The sequence below is a fragment of the Myotis davidii genome, unplaced genomic scaffold (genome assembly GCF_000327345.1).
Source record: "Myotis davidii unplaced genomic scaffold, ASM32734v1 scaffold1476, whole genome shotgun sequence".
NCBI classification, from domain to species: domain Eukaryota; kingdom Metazoa; phylum Chordata; class Mammalia; order Chiroptera; family Vespertilionidae; genus Myotis; species Myotis davidii.
In genome coordinates this window covers 576253-592043 of record NW_006287253.1, presented here as the reverse complement: position 1 = coordinate 592043, position 15791 = coordinate 576253, and the positions used below count along the sequence as shown (strand labels likewise).

Below are 15791 nucleotides of genomic sequence, written 5' to 3'. Positions count from 1 at the left end.
CACTGGGGTGCAGACAAGGGTCAGGCAGGGGGTTGGGGCACAGCAGCTGGGGATACAGCAGGTAGACTGGCAGCAGGTAGGGACACAGCAGGTGGGCTGGCAGCAGCTGGGGACACAGCAGGCGGGCTGGCAGCAGCTGGGGACACAGCAGGTGGGTTGGCAGCAGCTGGGGGCACAGCAGGTGGGCTGGCAGCAGCTGGGGGCGCAGCAGGAGGGCTCACAGCAGCTCTCTGGACAGTCGTCCACCTGCCAGGAGGAATCTGTGCAAGAGTCACCAGAACCAGGCAGGCAGGCGCGGTTGCCATAGCTCAGGTTGCTAGAGCAGACGGACAGGGCAGATGTGGCCATGGTGGGGCGGTGGGGCTGGAGGCGAGCTGGGAGGAGGGTGCAGGTGTGTGAGTGTGAGTGTGAGTGTGTGAGGTGCCCAGGGCTGTCAGCTTTTATACCCTCCTCTGTGTGTGTGTTGCCCCAGCAGGAAGCTCACCACGCGTTCCCTTCCTTGTTGCTGTTTGGAGCCTGTTCCTGGGGAACCCTCATTAGGGCTGGTTTATTTTCTTAGGAGATGCTGGCCAGCTCGTAAAAGTCCGGCCTGTGCTTGAGGTTGGGTGGCCAGTCCTGACCAAGCCTGCTGAGTGGGCCTGAGAGACCAGGTTGGGTAGAGCTGAGGCAGGTGGACAGAGGGTGGGCTGCTGAGTGCTCATCACAGGGACCTGGTGATGGGGGAGGGTATCTTGGATTCTGGGTCCCAGGAATGGCTCCTCATGGGAGTCCCTGTCTCTGGGGCATGTGGTCCCCTTTCTCTTGCATTGTCACCGAGTTCTTGTAGATGATGGAGAGACGGGGAGGGTTGTGGCCAGTTCTGCCTGTGGTTGGCGCCAGCTGTCCCTGCCTCGGGTTGTGGCCTGATAGACAGGTGCAGCTTGGAGATGAGTGGCTTTGTGCTGTTCCTCCTCTAGCTGTGGCTCAGGCTGGCGGGGTTATGCTGTGGGCAAGGGCAGGGCGGTCAAGACACATGTAGGAAGGGAGAGGGAGAGAGAGATAGAAACATCACTGATGAGAGAGAATCATTGATTGGCTGCTTCCTGCACGCCCCCTACTGAGGACTGAGCCCACAACCTGCGTATGTGCTCTAACCGGGAGTTGAATCGTGACCTCCTGGTTCATAGATTTCTGCTCAACCACTGAGCCACCCAGCTGCGCTCAATGACATTTTATTTTTATTTTTTTAAAAAATATATTTTATTGATTTTTCACAGAGAGGAAGGGAGAGAGACAGAGAGCCAGAAACATCAATGAGAGAGGAACATCGATCAGCCGCCTCCTGCACATCTCCCACTGGGGATGTGCCCGCAACCCAGGTACATGCCCCTGACCAGAATCGAACCCGGGACCCTTCAGTCCGCAAGCCGACGCTCTATCCACTGAGCCAAACCGGTTTCGGCTGGGCTCAATGACATTTTAACCAGAATCCTTAGAAAGTATGAAAGCTAGCCCTGACCGGGTTGGCTCAGTGGATAGAGCGTCGGCCTGCTGACTGAAGGGTTGCAGGTTCGATTCCAGTCAAGGGCATGTACCTTGGTTGCGGGCACATCCCCAGTAGGGGGTGTGCAGGAGGCAGCTGATCAATGTTTCTCTCTCATCGATGTTTCTAACTCTCTATCCCTCGCCCTTCCTTTCTGTAAAAAATCAGTAAAAATATATTTTTTTAAAAAAGAAAGCATGAAAGCTATATGTATCATGCAAAATTTGTCATATACAGCAGGTCCTCCAGCAATGATATTTCTCATTCTAACGTTGATGAGATGCCGTGGGAACTTAATTCTTGTTTGTCTCAGTGCCTGTGGTTAAGTTGACTTTGTTATTTGTCATTTCACTTAAAACTGCAGAACCTCTCCACAACGCTCGGCGAGGCTGACTGTACATTCGATTTTGTGTCCTGGGGCTGTAACAATTGACCATAGACTTGATGGTTTAAACCGACCGATAAAGGTCCTCTCAGACCCTGGAGACCACCTGTGCCGTTTCCTGAGCTGAGACCCCCAGGTGTCGCAGCCCTCCCGCCACCACCAGGAGGCTCCAGGGGTGTCTTTCCCGCCGCTTCCAGCTGCTGAAGCTCCGGGCATATCTGGCCGTGATGCCGGCGCTCCGAGCTCTGCCTCTGGTTCTGCGTCTGCCTCCTTGTCTGTGTGAGACGGAAGTGCAGTCTCTCTCCCTGTGAAGCGCACGTGTGATGCCCCAGGGGCCAAACTGGCTGACCCAGGACTGTCTCCCATCTCGAGATTCTTAACTTAACCAGCAGCCTCTGGTCAGCCTGCAGAGTCCTTCCTCAGAGGTGACACCCACAGGTGTGGAGTTAGGACCAGGCTGTCTTTGGGGACGTTCTTGGCCCACGGCAGCACTCTTTGCAAACACTCCATGTCTCACCTGCCCCACATGGTCTCTCTCTCCTGCTCCACCCACCCCTCACTCTCACTGCCTGATTTGGTGTGTCTGACCTTGGCAGGTCACTGTGGGCCCCCACTTCCTCTTCAACAAGATGGGGCCCCAGTGTACCCAGGCCATTGTGTGTGATTTATTTATTTATTTATGTTAATCTTCACCCGAGGATATTTATCCATTGATTTTTGTTTTTTAGGGAGAGTGGAAGAGAGGGGGAAAGATAGAGAGAAGCATTGATGTGAGAGAGACACATTGATTGGTTGCCTCCTGCACGCACCTGACCAGGGCGGGGATTGAACCTGCCACCGAGGTGTGTGCCTTTGACCGGAATGGAACCCGGGACTATTCAATCCACAGGCCGATGCTCTATCCACCGAGCCAAACCGGCGAGGGCCGTGGGGGTTTAGACACATTCAGTGCTTGGTGCTGACTGGGTGCTTCGCAAGGCCCCTGGCCTTCCTGTGCTTCCATCGGCCACATGGATTTTAGATTCGCCATCATTTCTCCCAGATCGGCATCTCCTACTGGACAAAGGCTCATTTTCTTCCCAAAATGCACGTGCCCCTGGGAGCCCCCAAACACCGGCTCTGCCGGGGAGGTCTCACCCCAGAGCCTGGCAGCGGCAGCCTTGGGGCGCTGAGAGCTGGGACCCGGCCTGTCTGGGCTGCCCAGAGTCGTCCAGCAAGCAGGGGAACAAAGACCAACGGGAAGTACCTCAGGCTCAGTGGCAGGACCGGATGGTGTGTGAGGGGCGGGGAGTGGGGGCAGAGTCCCGAGGGCTGGGCAGGGGCCCCCTCTGAGGCAGGGGTAGGTGGACTGGCAGAGGTGAGTGTGGAGGAAGTTCCCGTCTGAAGGTGTAAGTGCCCTGAGTCTGGGAGAGGCCCTGGGGGTGTGTCAGGAGAAAGAGCCAAGTCCCCAAAGTCCCCATACCCTAGGGAAGTGGGCGGGTGATGGGCACAGGACCGGCAGAGAGTGAAGGGGCAGGAGGGACACCTCCCGGGGCTGAGGGCTAAGCAGGGACAGGGCCCCGGGAGAAGGGAGGAGAGTGTGGTGCAGGGGTGAGTAGGGGAGAAATGGGGCAGCCCTCTGCAGGGGTGCAGGTATCACCGATCGGGAGGGAGGACAGCTGGGGCTTTATTTATCATTGTTATGTGGGAGGAGACTTCGGGAACTGTGTGATCCCAGCAGAATGCTGGGGCAGGTTCCGCAGCGAGAGGAGGAAGGTGGGGCTGGAGGGCTTGGGAGGCAGGTCACAGTCTTGCCTAACCCCAATCCTCCAGGCTTGGCAGAGTGGCTGCTGCATCTCCATGGGGGAGACACTGAACCCCATGTCTTGCCAGGCCCTTCTGCAGGGAGCCTCCCTCTAAGGGGGCTTCTGAGGGAGATGCCCAGGACTGGCCACTGCCAAGTGCCTGAGGACTGACTGCCGGATGGGATCCTGGGAAGGGGGCTGCCCACACCGAGGCCACCATTCCTGGCCTGGCCCAGGTCCTGCGGGATGGGAGCCAGGGGCCAGGCCAGCACAGGCAGGGACAGAGTACGGCGCCTGCAGCTGGGGTCTGGCAGGGCAGTGAGGGCAGGAGCCCGGCCTCTGTGGGGACTGGCCGGCAATTCGAACAGAAATGGCCAAAAGAGAGCCAAGTGCCATCAAGGTTAAATGCAGGTGAGTTTATTAGGTTTTCCAAGCAGCTTCTGAGGCGGTGCGACCACTGAGGCTTGCACTGTGGACAGGGCCCCCCTCCTGAGCCCTGGGGTCCCAGGCGGAGTTGGCAGTGGGCCTGGGCCATCCTCCTGGGCTGAGAGGACGAAGGGCTGTCCATGCACCTCAGGAGTTCCTAAGGGCGGCAGATGACAGACATGCAAGAGGAGGGTCTGCAGCAGGATGAGAGGCAGCAGGTGGGCTGGCAGCATGAGGGGGCTGGGCAGGGGGTGGCCCCAGAGCAGACGGGCACACAGCACAGGGGCTTGCAGCAGACGGGTGTGCAGCAGGCGGGCACAGAGCAGGCCGGCTGGCAGGGGGAAGAGGTGCAGCAGAAGGGCTGGCAGCTAGACGGCTGGCAGCATGAGGGCGTGCAGGAGCTGGTACAGGCTGATTGGCAGGGGCTGGGCCCACAGGTCACCTGGCAGCAGGGGCTAGACACACAGCTCACTGGAGTACAGATGAGGGCCTGGGTGGGGACCAGGGCTGGGTTGGCAGCAGCTAGGGGCGCAGCAGGTGGGCTGGCAGCAGCTGGGGGCACAGCAGGTGGGCTGGCAGCAGCTGGGGGCGCAGCAGGAGGGCTCACAGCAGCTCTCTGGACAGTCGTCCACCTGCCAGGAGGAGTCGGTACAAGAGTCACTGGAACGGGGCAGGCAGACGCGGCTGTCGTAGCTCAGGTCGCTGGAGCAGATGGAGAGGGTGGATGCGGCCATGGTGGGGCAGAGGCTGGAGGAGGGAGTGAGTGTGTGAGTGTGAGGGAGTGGTTGTGAGGTTGTGTGAGCTGCTCAGGGTAGTCGGGCTTTTATATGGCTCAGCGGTGTGTGTTGTCCCGTCACGAGGGCACAGAAGAGCTGTGCTTCCTTGTTGCTGGAGCAGGTCCCTGAGGACGCTTGTCATAGACCCATGACTGCTCAGCTCATTAAACCCCTGAGAGGTTGGCGGCCAGGGGCCCACAGAGCTGGGATGCAGGGGAGGCCTCCCCACTGGGGCCGACCTGGGCATGGACACAGGAGGGCCAGGTGTTCCTCACAGCCCCCCTCTGAGCAGCTTTCTGGGGCTTCTTACTATTATTTCTCCTATTTCTCAATGCTCAGTTGAATCATAAGCATGTTTTGTTCTTTTTTTATATCCTGTTTATTTAGGGGTGTAATTCTCTCCTGCATCCACAGCAATGAATGGTTTGGGAGCTGTGTTGACTTTTATTGTATTAGCAAACACTCCAATAATAGCTCTGGCTATGCCAGCATCTATTCTGAGCAACTTCATAAATATTAACTCCACAACCCTCACAACAGCCTTGTGAGGTAGGAGCTGTTGTTATTTCCACTTTACAAATGGGGAAACTGAGGCACAGCTAATACCTTGCACGAAAGCCACACTAGCAAGTAGAAGAGCCTGGGTCGGAACCCAGCGGCCTGTGTCCTTAACTATAAACTCCGCTCCCCAGAGAACAGAGAGACAGGGAAAGCCACCAGAAGTCTGGATTCTGTGGGAGGGGTGGGGGCGGGAGAAGCTGGATTAGAGCTGCGGTGTGAGGTGTATGTGGAAAGGTACCGCGGGTGCCCGGAGAGCAGGGGCCAGCTCTGAGAAAGGAGCCTCTTCAATGGAGTTTGAGGAAATGAGCATTAATTTACCTGCAGGGAGGAATGTGGACAATATGGCGGTGAGGGGAAGCCACCACCCAGCGGGGGTGTCTAGGAGGCTGGGAGGTTTCCTTTCGGGAGGCAAGTGGTTTGTAAAGTTGAGAACAGAGACATTTTTGTCAACTGTAATCGAAAAATAAAATAAAAAGAACAAAGACATTCTAGAGCCTTCTGTGTTGAGAACGCTGCGGCCCATGGCTAGGACGGGGCTGAGAGTCAGGGGGGCTGCTTGGCGGTGCCCAGGGTCAGAGGGAGCCTGATGCCCACAGGCAGTGGGAGAAGCAGGGGCTGACGAGTGGACTGGCCCCTCTGAAGTGAACTGGCAGGGTGGCCAGTGACGGTGGCATGGATATTCCCGCGGGGGCTGACTTCAGGCCAATAGTGGTTTAACAACTGGCTGCAGACGTCCTGCCGGTTGCACATTTGGTTCTTATAAACCAATGAGCTGGCACGCCTTGGGGGCCGGGGACTTGGAGCTGAAAGGGGTCTCAGATGTGGGGGCCCTGGCACCCTAAGGGATTCTGAGCCAAGTTGGGGCCAGGCCCCTGGAGTGTGGCCTTAGCATAATGTCCTCATGGTCCATGTGTGTTGTAGCATGAACCAGACATTCTTGTATTTTCATGGTTGAATTATATTCCACTGTGTGGACATCCCGGTCGTGTTTATCCATTCCTCCGTGATGGACACTGGGTCGTTTGCACTTCTTGGCTACTGAGAGTAAGGTTGCAGGAAGAGTTGAGTCCCCTTTTTCAGTTCTTGTGTGTATTAACTTGGGAGAGGAATTTCTGGGTCATATGGTAATTCTGGTTCCTTTCTCTGGTGCCTCTCAACACGTCCTCTCCCGTGAGTGTTTTGGTTTCCACTGCAGGGACCTTGGCATTTCTCTTTATTCTCATGTGTGTTGCGCTTTGTGACTCAGAGGTACGTGTTTTTCTCATTCCCGGGAAACAATCTACGTCCCCGAATGCTGCCTTTCCCCGGGTCTCCCTGGCCTGTTCCTCTGGGATGTCGATTAATTGAATAGTGAACCTTTTCTATCTTCCAAGTCTCTTGGCCACTTTTTAATTTTTAAAAAATACCTTGTTTTTGTATAATTTTCCAGGTCAGCATTCTAATTCATGCAAACTCCATGCAGCCTGTCTAATCGTCCATCTCACCCAGGCAGTGGGCTTTATTTCAATGACTTTACATATTTTACGTTTAGAAGTTGTATTGGATTCTCTCCAATATATCTTTCTAGAGCAGTGGTTCTCAACCTTCTGGCCCTTTCAATACAGTTCCTCATGTTGTGACCCAACCATAAAATGATTTTCGTTGCTACTTCATAACTGTAATGTTGCTACTGTTATGAATCGTAATGTAAACATCTGATATGCAGGATGGTCTTAGGCGACCCCTGTGAAAGGGTTGTTCGACCGCCAAAGGGGTCGCAACCCACAGGTTGAGAATACTGTTCTAGAGGGTATCTTGTCCCTTTCTTATGTTTCCCGTTCTATTTTTTTTTTAATATTTCTTTATTGGTTTCAGAGAGGAAGAGAGAAGGAGAGAGAGATAGAAACATCAATGATGAGAGAGAATCATTGACTGGCTGTCTCCTGCACGCACCCCACTGGAGACTGAGCCTACAGCCCAGGCATGTGCCCTTGGTCGGAATCGAACCTGGGGCCCTTCAGTCCGCAGGCTGACGCTCTATCCACTGAGCCAAGCCGGCTAGGGCTCCCATTCTATTTTTTATTCATAAGCACCCGATTTACAATTCTGTGGTCAAGATTCCCACCTCAAGGAGTCCTTGGAACGTCTGTTGTTCTTATGACCCTTGGCCTGTGTGCGTACATGTTCTCATGTGTTTTGTGTTTGGGGTTGTGGGCTCACACGTGAGGTTCTTGCATGATGTATGTTAACTCTGAAAAGCTCAGATTGAAGGTGTGCATGGCTCTAGAAAACGCGTGCCAGGATCTATAAATGGTGTCCGACTGAACATGACAAGCTCCTGAGCCAAGCACGGGTAACGTGTCCTTGTTCCGGACACACTTAGCTGTGTCAGGTGGGGACACTGAGGTCACAGAGAGGCAGACGGTGCCCCAGGTGGCTATGGAGATGGCAGAGCTGCAATTCACACCCAGCTCCACCTGACAGCACAGCACTGAGCCCCTGGCGAGGCAGATGCCAGCCTCCATGAGGGAAAGGCGAAGGAGAAGGCTGTGAGTCCAACAGTGTGCGAGACACCACTGCTAGACCACAGGCTGAGAGAAGGCCAGGATGACAGACCATGCAGGAAGCCGGGCTACTCTGTTCTGCTTCAGCTGAACGTTCACCCTGACCGGTGTGGTCACTGAGAGCCACCTCGCCCCCCACTGGACTGGGCTGGGCTCTGCCGTCCCAGCTCACGGCTGTCCGCCCTGGGCCGGTGCGGAGGTGCGTGGGAAACGTGGTCAGACAGGAGGGCCTGGAGTCCTGCTCTTTATTGTTTAGGGAACCATGGCATCCCCAGCCAGCCGATGGCAGAGGCCAGCATACCAGCATGCTGCTCAGGGAGGTGCCTAGAGCTGGTCCGTGGGAGAAGTGAGCTGCTGGGGAGTGGAGAGGGTCATGGCTGGGCTGTCACCACACCCTGTGCTGTCTCAGTGTCCGTCTCCCGGCGGCGGCCCTGCCCCTGAGTGCTCTTTCACAGGTGTGGCCCAGGGCAGAGGCATGCCAGCCGCCTGCAGGAAGGACAGAGGTGGGCACCAGATTTGGCTACACTCACCATCCTCAGGAGGACGGGCCAGCCCAGCCCTTCATCCCAGACCCTCTTTCTGGAGGATGCACTACCCCTTCTCGCCCCAGGGGAGGGTGCTAACGGCGATATCCAAGGAGAGAATGCCAGATTAGTCAGCGTCTTAACCAGCCATCAGGTGGTTCCTGGCTCAGTCATCCAGTAGGAGCCATGCAAAGACCGTGTCATTAATCAGAGACCAGTGATGGTGCCTGGAAAGGGTGTTCCCCTGCAGGGCACAGCTTGGCTGTCTGACCAGGGAGAGGCTGGTGTGCCGGCCACAGCATCAGCAGCAAACAGGGGTGCAGCAGAAGACAGGTAGGCAGGCCACGGTGACCCCAGAGGAGGTCTCGCACATGGCGGGCTGGCAGCAGTCCGGGCTGCAGGCGGGCTGGCAGGAGGCAGCCGACCCATCCGCGGGCCAGCACAGCAGACAAGGGAGGGGAAAGCAACAGGAGCTCCCGCAGCCCATGAGAGAGCAGCAGGCAGGGACAGGGACGGCAGATGGTTATACCTGGGAGCAGCGAGCGTGGCACACGGTGGTGGTGGGGGAGGCGAGGGAGGGGGCTGGCCTGGAGGCTCCTCCCCCAGGGTGGCCTTTATTACCCGGGCCTTGTGTCTTGGCAACATGTCCGCTGTTTGCTGTTATTGCTGATGTCACATCCCTGTTTCTGTTCTGGGTGCCCCATGAAGCCAGTCCAATAAAGAAAGCCCATGTGTAGAGGGCAGTCTCTGAGCTGGAGTGTCCAGTGCCAGGGTGGGGTTTTATTTTCTAAACTAGAGGCCCGGTGCATGAAATTCGTGCATGGGTATGGTCCCTAGGCCTGGCCAGCTATCGAAGCGTGAGCATCTGGTGTGGAAGGACAGGTCCCAGCTGATCTCTGGGCCCTGGGAAGCACTTGGGCCCCCAACACCCCAAACGCCCCCCCACCCCCCGCTCCCAGCTCCCTCAGCGCCTGGGAGTCACCGCCGCCACTGTGGGGTGATTGGGCCCTGCGCGCATCCGCCTTGGCCTGGCGCCACCCGCTCACCTACTCCACCATCCCGCCATGGTCCCACACTCATCAGGGCCAGCAGTGCCTCCATTGTCACCTGCTGCCAGCGCTGCATCACAGATGCCCGCCATGTTCCATGCCCCAGCCCCCAGTGGTCAGCATATGTCATAGCGAGCTGTTGAACTCTTGGTAAAGGGGACAATTCGCATATTAGGCTTTTACTATATAGGACTAGAGGCCTGATGCGCGAAATTCATGCAAGAATAGGCCTTTCTTCCCCCAGCTGCCGGCACCAGCTTCCCTCTGGCACCCGGGACCCAGGCTTCCCTTGCAGCCCTGGCTTCATCTGGAAGGGTGTCCGAGAGAACATCTGGTCTAATTAGCATATTATGCTTTTATTATTATAGATAAGTCCACCTGGGACTTAGAGAGCAAGGCTTCCTGCTGCTCCTCCCTGGGACAGCCAGGCTCCACTCTGTACATGGCGGAGTTTGTGTGAGAGTTTCCTGCCCTCCCTGTTGTAGCAATTCTATTTATTTATTTATTTATTTATTTATTTATTTATTTATTTATTTTTATTGTTGAGAGTATTACAGATGTCCCCCTTGCCCCCTCCCATTGCTCCCCTTTACCCAGTTCCTGCCCCACCCCAGACCTTCACCACCCTACTGTCTGTGTCCATAGGTAAGATCTTTTTTTAAAAATCTGAACAATAAAGATTTAATTAAAAAAAAAAAAGAAAAAAATGGGGCAATGGCATCACGGCCATCAGGGATTGAGCTCAGGCGAGGCAAAGCAGGTGCGGTACTCCTGTCATGGCAGCCACAGCAGCCTGGCGGGGGGGTGGGGGGGCTGGCTGTAGGGGGCCTGAGAGGAGCCCAGGCTGCCAGCATCATCCCTGGACAAGAGCGGAGGCTCTGGCCCAGCTGGTTCCGTGAAAACCTCAAGGGCAGGCACCTGGTGGCTCCCAGAGCCTCCTGAACTTAATTACTTAATCACACCCTGGGAGTACTTAATGATACCACAGGAGTGAGCCTGCGAGCTGAGGGAGCCTGCGAGCTGGAGGTGGGTCGGGTGCGAGCTCCATAGGTCAGATCTTTAGGTCATCTCTTCCCGCCCCACCCTCTGCCCTTCCCTCTGAGTATCATCAGTCTGTTCCATGTCTCCATGCCTCTGATTCCATTATATTCACCCATTTAGTTAATATTGTTCATTAGATTTCTTGTTCATTTATTTTGATTTTTAGATTTGATTATTGATATATATGTATCTGTTGCCATTTTATTGTTCATATTTTTTCTGTTCTTCCCCTTCCCCTTCTTCTTCCTCTTCCTCGTCTTAAATAATACCCTCCAACATTTCATATAATCCTGGTTTGGTGGTGATGAACTCCTTTAACTTTTTCTTGTCTGTGAAGCTCTTTATCTGACCTTCAATTCTAAGTGAGAGCTTTGGTGGGTAGAGTAATCTTGGTTGTAGGTCCTTACTATTCATCACTTTGAATACTTCTTGCCACTCCCTTCTAGCCTGCATAGTTTCTGTTGAGAAATCAGCTGACAGTCGTATGGGTGCTCCCTTGTAGATAACTAACTGCTTTTCTCTTGCTGCTTTTAAGATTCTCTCTTTGTCTTTAACCCTTGGCATTTTAATTATGGTGTATCTTGGTTTGGGCCTCTCTGGGTTCCTCTTATTTGGGACTCTCTGTGCTTCCTGGACTTGTAAGCCTATTTCTTTCACCAGGTAGGGTAAGTTTTCTGTCTTTATTTCTTCAAATAAGTTTTTAATATCTTGCTTGCTCTCTCTTCTCCTTTTGGCACCCCATAATGCTGCTGTTGGTACACTTGAGGTTGTCCCAGATGCTTCTTATACTTGATATTTTTTTATATTTTTTCTCTTCTGATTGGGTATTTTTTGCTTCCTCATATTCCAAATCATTGATTTGAATCTTAGAATCCTCTACTGTTGAATCCCTATAAATTGTTCTTTGATTTAGTTAGTGTGTGCTTAATTTCTGACTGGTCCTCTTTCATGTCTTTGACATTCTCACTAAGATCCTTGAAAGTCTCATGAAGATCCTTGAGTAACCTTATGACCATGGTTTTGAACTTTGTCTCTAATAGTTTGCTTGCTTCCATTTCTTTCATTTGTGAGGTTTCTTTGTCTCCTCATTTAGGCTGCTTCCCTGTGTTTGTTTCTGTGTATTGGGTAGAGCTACTATGTCTCCTGAAATTGGCAGAGTGGCCTTGTGTAGTAGGTGTCCTGTAGGACCCAGTGGCTCAGCCTCCTCAGTCACCACAGCTGGGCACTCTAGTTGCACCCCTGTGTGGGCTTTGTGCAGTTTTGTTGCTGAGCCTCGATTGCTGTTGGCGTCTGTGGGAGGAGTTGACCTCCAGGCCAATTGGCTGGGAGGACCAGCTGTGACTACAGTGGGAGAGCTACCGTGTAGGATTGGATGCCCAGCTGTGAATCAAGGCAGGCTGGTGCTAGTGCCAGGTCTTGGACCTTTTATTGATAGGTTTGGGGCTGCCACCAGCTGCAGCTTGTTTAAGAGATTTTAGCAGAGCCTGAGCCAGGACCAGCGGTTCATTTGGAAAAGCTGCTGCATACCACTTGGGTGGGGCTTCAAATTGGATTGGGCAGAACAAACAGTGTGGGCCACGCTGATATGGCTGCCAGTCAGCCTGCGACAGAGGAGACCCCGGCGTGGGAACAATGAGCCTTGTGAGCACCCCTGTCTGGAAGAAAGCCACCCCTGGATTCCTGCCCGGATGCCAGACAGCCCAGTTCCTTCATGTATGTGTCTGGGTCCCCCAGAGCCACCTGGTGCTGGAGCTCAGTGGTATCGAATCCAAGTAAGTTTGTGCGCCAGCCCTTTAATAGGAACATCCTGGGACTTACCCCAGCAGCTGGGGGTGACCCCCCCCCCATGTCTGTGCACTCAGCCACAATCTCTGCTGGTTTTCACAGCCTGTAGTTATGGGGACTTTTCTTCCCAGCTCTGGACCCTGGGATGGGAGTCTGATATGGGGCTGGGACCCTTTCCCTTCTCCGGCAGCTTCCACAAAAACAACCTCCCTCCTGATTGAAAAACCGGCACACGTGGGTGTTGTACCAGCCTGCTCAGCCTGGGCTCCCCTCCAACTAGTCTCATTGTGCTTTCTTCTTTACTTCTCTAGTTGTAGGACTTCCATTCAGCCAGCTTCCAGGTGGTTCTGAATGATGGTTGTTCTGTATTTTAGTTGTAATTTTGATGTGGCTGTGGGAGGTGGCAAGTACAGGCGTTTACTGATGCCACCATCTTGGTTCTTGTCATCCCTGTTGTAGCAATTCTGGAGTTCAGAGGGCAGTGCTTTTCATCTGCCTCATCAGAACCTGGAGGCCCGCTGAGGCCTGGTTGTGGGAGAGTGCAGGTGTGGCCCGTCTGCACTGGGAGCAGCTGGGGAGGAGGCTCGCGGTCAGCAGCAGGAAGGGATGCGACAGGAGATGGGTCTGCAGACCAGGGTGGGGCAGGAGGGCTGGACGCACCCAGAGGACTGGCAGGAGGAGGCCACACACACGGCGGGCCTGCAGCTCATGGGCAGGCACATGGAGGACTGGCCGGAGGGAGCCATGAACACCATGGGTTTGCAGCTCACAGGCCAGCAGGGTGCCTGGCAGCTCACGGGCACATACACAGCTGGCCTGCAGCTCACGGGAGGCACACGGAGGACTGGCAGGAAGAGGCCATGCACACGGTGGGCCTGCAGCTCATGGGCAGGCACACGGATTTCCCCAGAGCACAGCCTCATTTCTCCAATCTGCCACTGGATGCACCAACTCTCTGGGCTATACATTTTTTTAAAAAAAATATATGACATAGCCCTGGCCAGTTTGACTGTGGATAGAGGTGAGGCTCCACATAAACAAGCTTGGCTCCGAGGCCGGGTCCCCTCTGTAAGCAGGGTGTTCTGGTTTGACTCCGTGGGCTCCTGGGGTTCCTCCAGGCCATTATTGTGCACAGAGCAACCTGGCTTGCTCCGAGAACTGTGTCCTTTTAGCCATTTGTGTCTCATGCCCTTAGTGGAGACGTGAGGCAGTCATGTAGGCTGAGCGTGTATTCCGCACAGGAGGCATTAGAGCAGGACTCTGCAAACCGAAGTCTGCAGGAAGGACCTGGCTGTTGCCGTGTGTGAATAGAAGCTTTGTTGGACGCAGCCACGTCCCTGTCCCTGCGTCTAGGGCTGCTTAGGTGCAAGCTGCTGAGCAGTTATGGGAGAGACCTTGTGGTAGCAAAGCCCAAAATGCTCACTATCTGCCCTTTGCAGAAAGTTTGCCCAAAATCTATGCAGAAATTGACTTGTTTATGCAACAAACAGTCCACACCATGTGCAGGCAGTGGGGCCATCCTGGCCTCAGGAGCCTTCCAGGGCAACGAGTGACCACGCGTGTGCAGAAATTAATGCACAAAGTAATTCCAGGGAGGAAAACAGGGGCAGCAGAGAGTGGGGGGTGCTGGCGGGCAGCTGGGCCTCTGTGAGGAGGTGATGCTGAGCAGCACTGGGTGATGTGAAGGGCAGTGTCCCAGGCAGAGGCACCCGGGGATGTGAGGGCACTGCTGCAGAAATGGGCACACTTGGGGAGCAATGGGGAACCCCATAGTCTGAGGTGCTAGAGCACAGGTGCAGGCGGACTGATTCAGGTCATGCCACACGAGCTGATGAAGAAGAAAGACTTGGTGAACTCGAAGACACTCAGTAGAAAGTATCTAATCTGAAGAAGAGGAAAAAGGACTAAGAAAAGGGCCTCTGAGAGAACATTAAAAAACAAACAAACAAACAAAAAACTAATGTAGAGATACTTTTAACCCAAGAGGAGAATGACATGGAGACATATGAATGTCTTGAAGAAGTATGGACAAAATCCCCAAGTTTGATGTGAAAAACCCTAACTGATAGATGGAAGATCCCAGAACCCCAAAGCCCCAGCGTTACTTGGCACCATGGACTCCACAGTGAAACAGCCATTTCGCAGGCCTGCTTCTCTGTCTGCGGTGACTGGGCGGGCACGCATCACCCATCCTGGAAGAGTGCGGGATGGATACGTAATCAACTAGGAGACAGTTCGTGTAAAACACTTAGCACAGACCTGGCACTAAGCCACATCCGTTACTATGTCATTGCGGTGATGTGGTCCTTGCGCTCGCCCTGGGAGCCCAGCAGTGTTGGGAAGACCTTCTGAATCATTGAGTTTCCACATGTAAACGGAGGACCCCCAGTGCAGCGAGTGTAACTGTTTATGTGGACAGAGGACACGGTATGTAAAATTGGGGAGGACCTTGACAATCATTGCTGGGTCCCCTGTCCCACAACGATGGCCCTTCGCTATCCAATCTGGGCTCTGGTTCCAGAAATCGTAGGACCACTGGGTCATGGCGACCTGCAGCCAAGAATGAGCTTCCTGAACGGGGTCACTTCAGCCTGAACGGGGTCACTTCAGCCAGGAAGAGGCACATGAAGCGGGAAGAGGAGGAGAACCCGGCGAGGCAGCCACGAGGAAGGCGCCATGTGGCTGGTTGCAGGGACACTGCGACCTGGTGTAACGCTCGCCCCGGCTGAACGGGGTCACTTCAGCCCTGTCCTCTGCCACCATGTGCCACACCAGCTGCTGCACCAGTCCCCTGGGCTGCGGGAGCTCCTGCTGTGCCCCCCATGAGGCTCTGCTGTGCCTGCCAGTGTGCAGCTCAGCCACCTCCTGCCAATGGGCCTGCAGCTGCCTGTCCCCATGTTGCCCAGTAGCCCTCCTCCTGCAGCCTGGCCAGCTGTGTGCCCAGCCCCTGCCAGGTGACCAGCGGCATGTCCCTGGGCCTCCAGGCAGCCTCCTGTGTGCCCGTGAGCTGCAGGCCCATGTGTGTATGACCCCTCCTGCCAGGCCTCTGGATGCAGCCAGCCGTCCTGCCACACCCTCATCTGTAGACGGTTCCCTGCTGCACACCATCCTCACTGAGCCTGTGGCCTCCCAGGACACCGCCTTATGGGGCCAGGAGCAGCCGGTTGCACGGACTCCTCTGAGTCAGTCCAGACGTTCACTTCCGACCTCCTGGATCCCACAGACCACTTTGTAGCACGGCCACTGGATCCCAGCGAGCCAGGCTGAGGGACTTGCCCCCGGTTCATCCCACCGGCAGGTGCCGCAGTGCCCAGGCCCCGCACCCTCCAGCAGCCAAGGCCTAATAAATATCAGAGTGTGATGCTCACCGAGTGTGGCTGCGTCCCTCCTTCAGT

At 54.9% G+C, this 15791-nt stretch overlaps 2 protein-coding genes across 2 annotated transcripts in view; one reads left to right on the top strand and one right to left on the bottom strand.

The window, feature by feature from the left end:
* Positions 1-15791, top strand: part of TSPEAR (thrombospondin-type laminin G domain and EAR repeats) — a 111465-nt gene that overhangs the window by 8654 nt on the left and 87020 nt on the right. The gene's annotated exons all lie outside the window — the stretch shown is intronic.
* Positions 4275-4851, bottom strand: LOC102759446 (keratin-associated protein 10-12-like). The gene is made up of 2 exons (XM_006758995.1): positions 4678-4851; positions 4275-4607 (listed from the first exon to the last, which is right to left on the bottom strand). Exons 1-2 carry the CDS (start codon positions 4849-4851, stop codon positions 4275-4277), a joined length of 507 nt encoding a protein of 168 aa, XP_006759058.1.

Coding starts and splice junctions, on each gene's coding strand:
- LOC102759446 (XM_006758995.1), bottom strand. CDS start 4,851: ATGGCCGCATCCACCCTCTCCATCTGCTCCAGCGACCTGAGCTACGAC. Junction 4,608..4,677: donor GCTGCCAGCCCACCTGCTGT/GCCCCCAGCTGC, acceptor GTCCCCACCCAG/GCCCTCATCTGTACTCCAGT.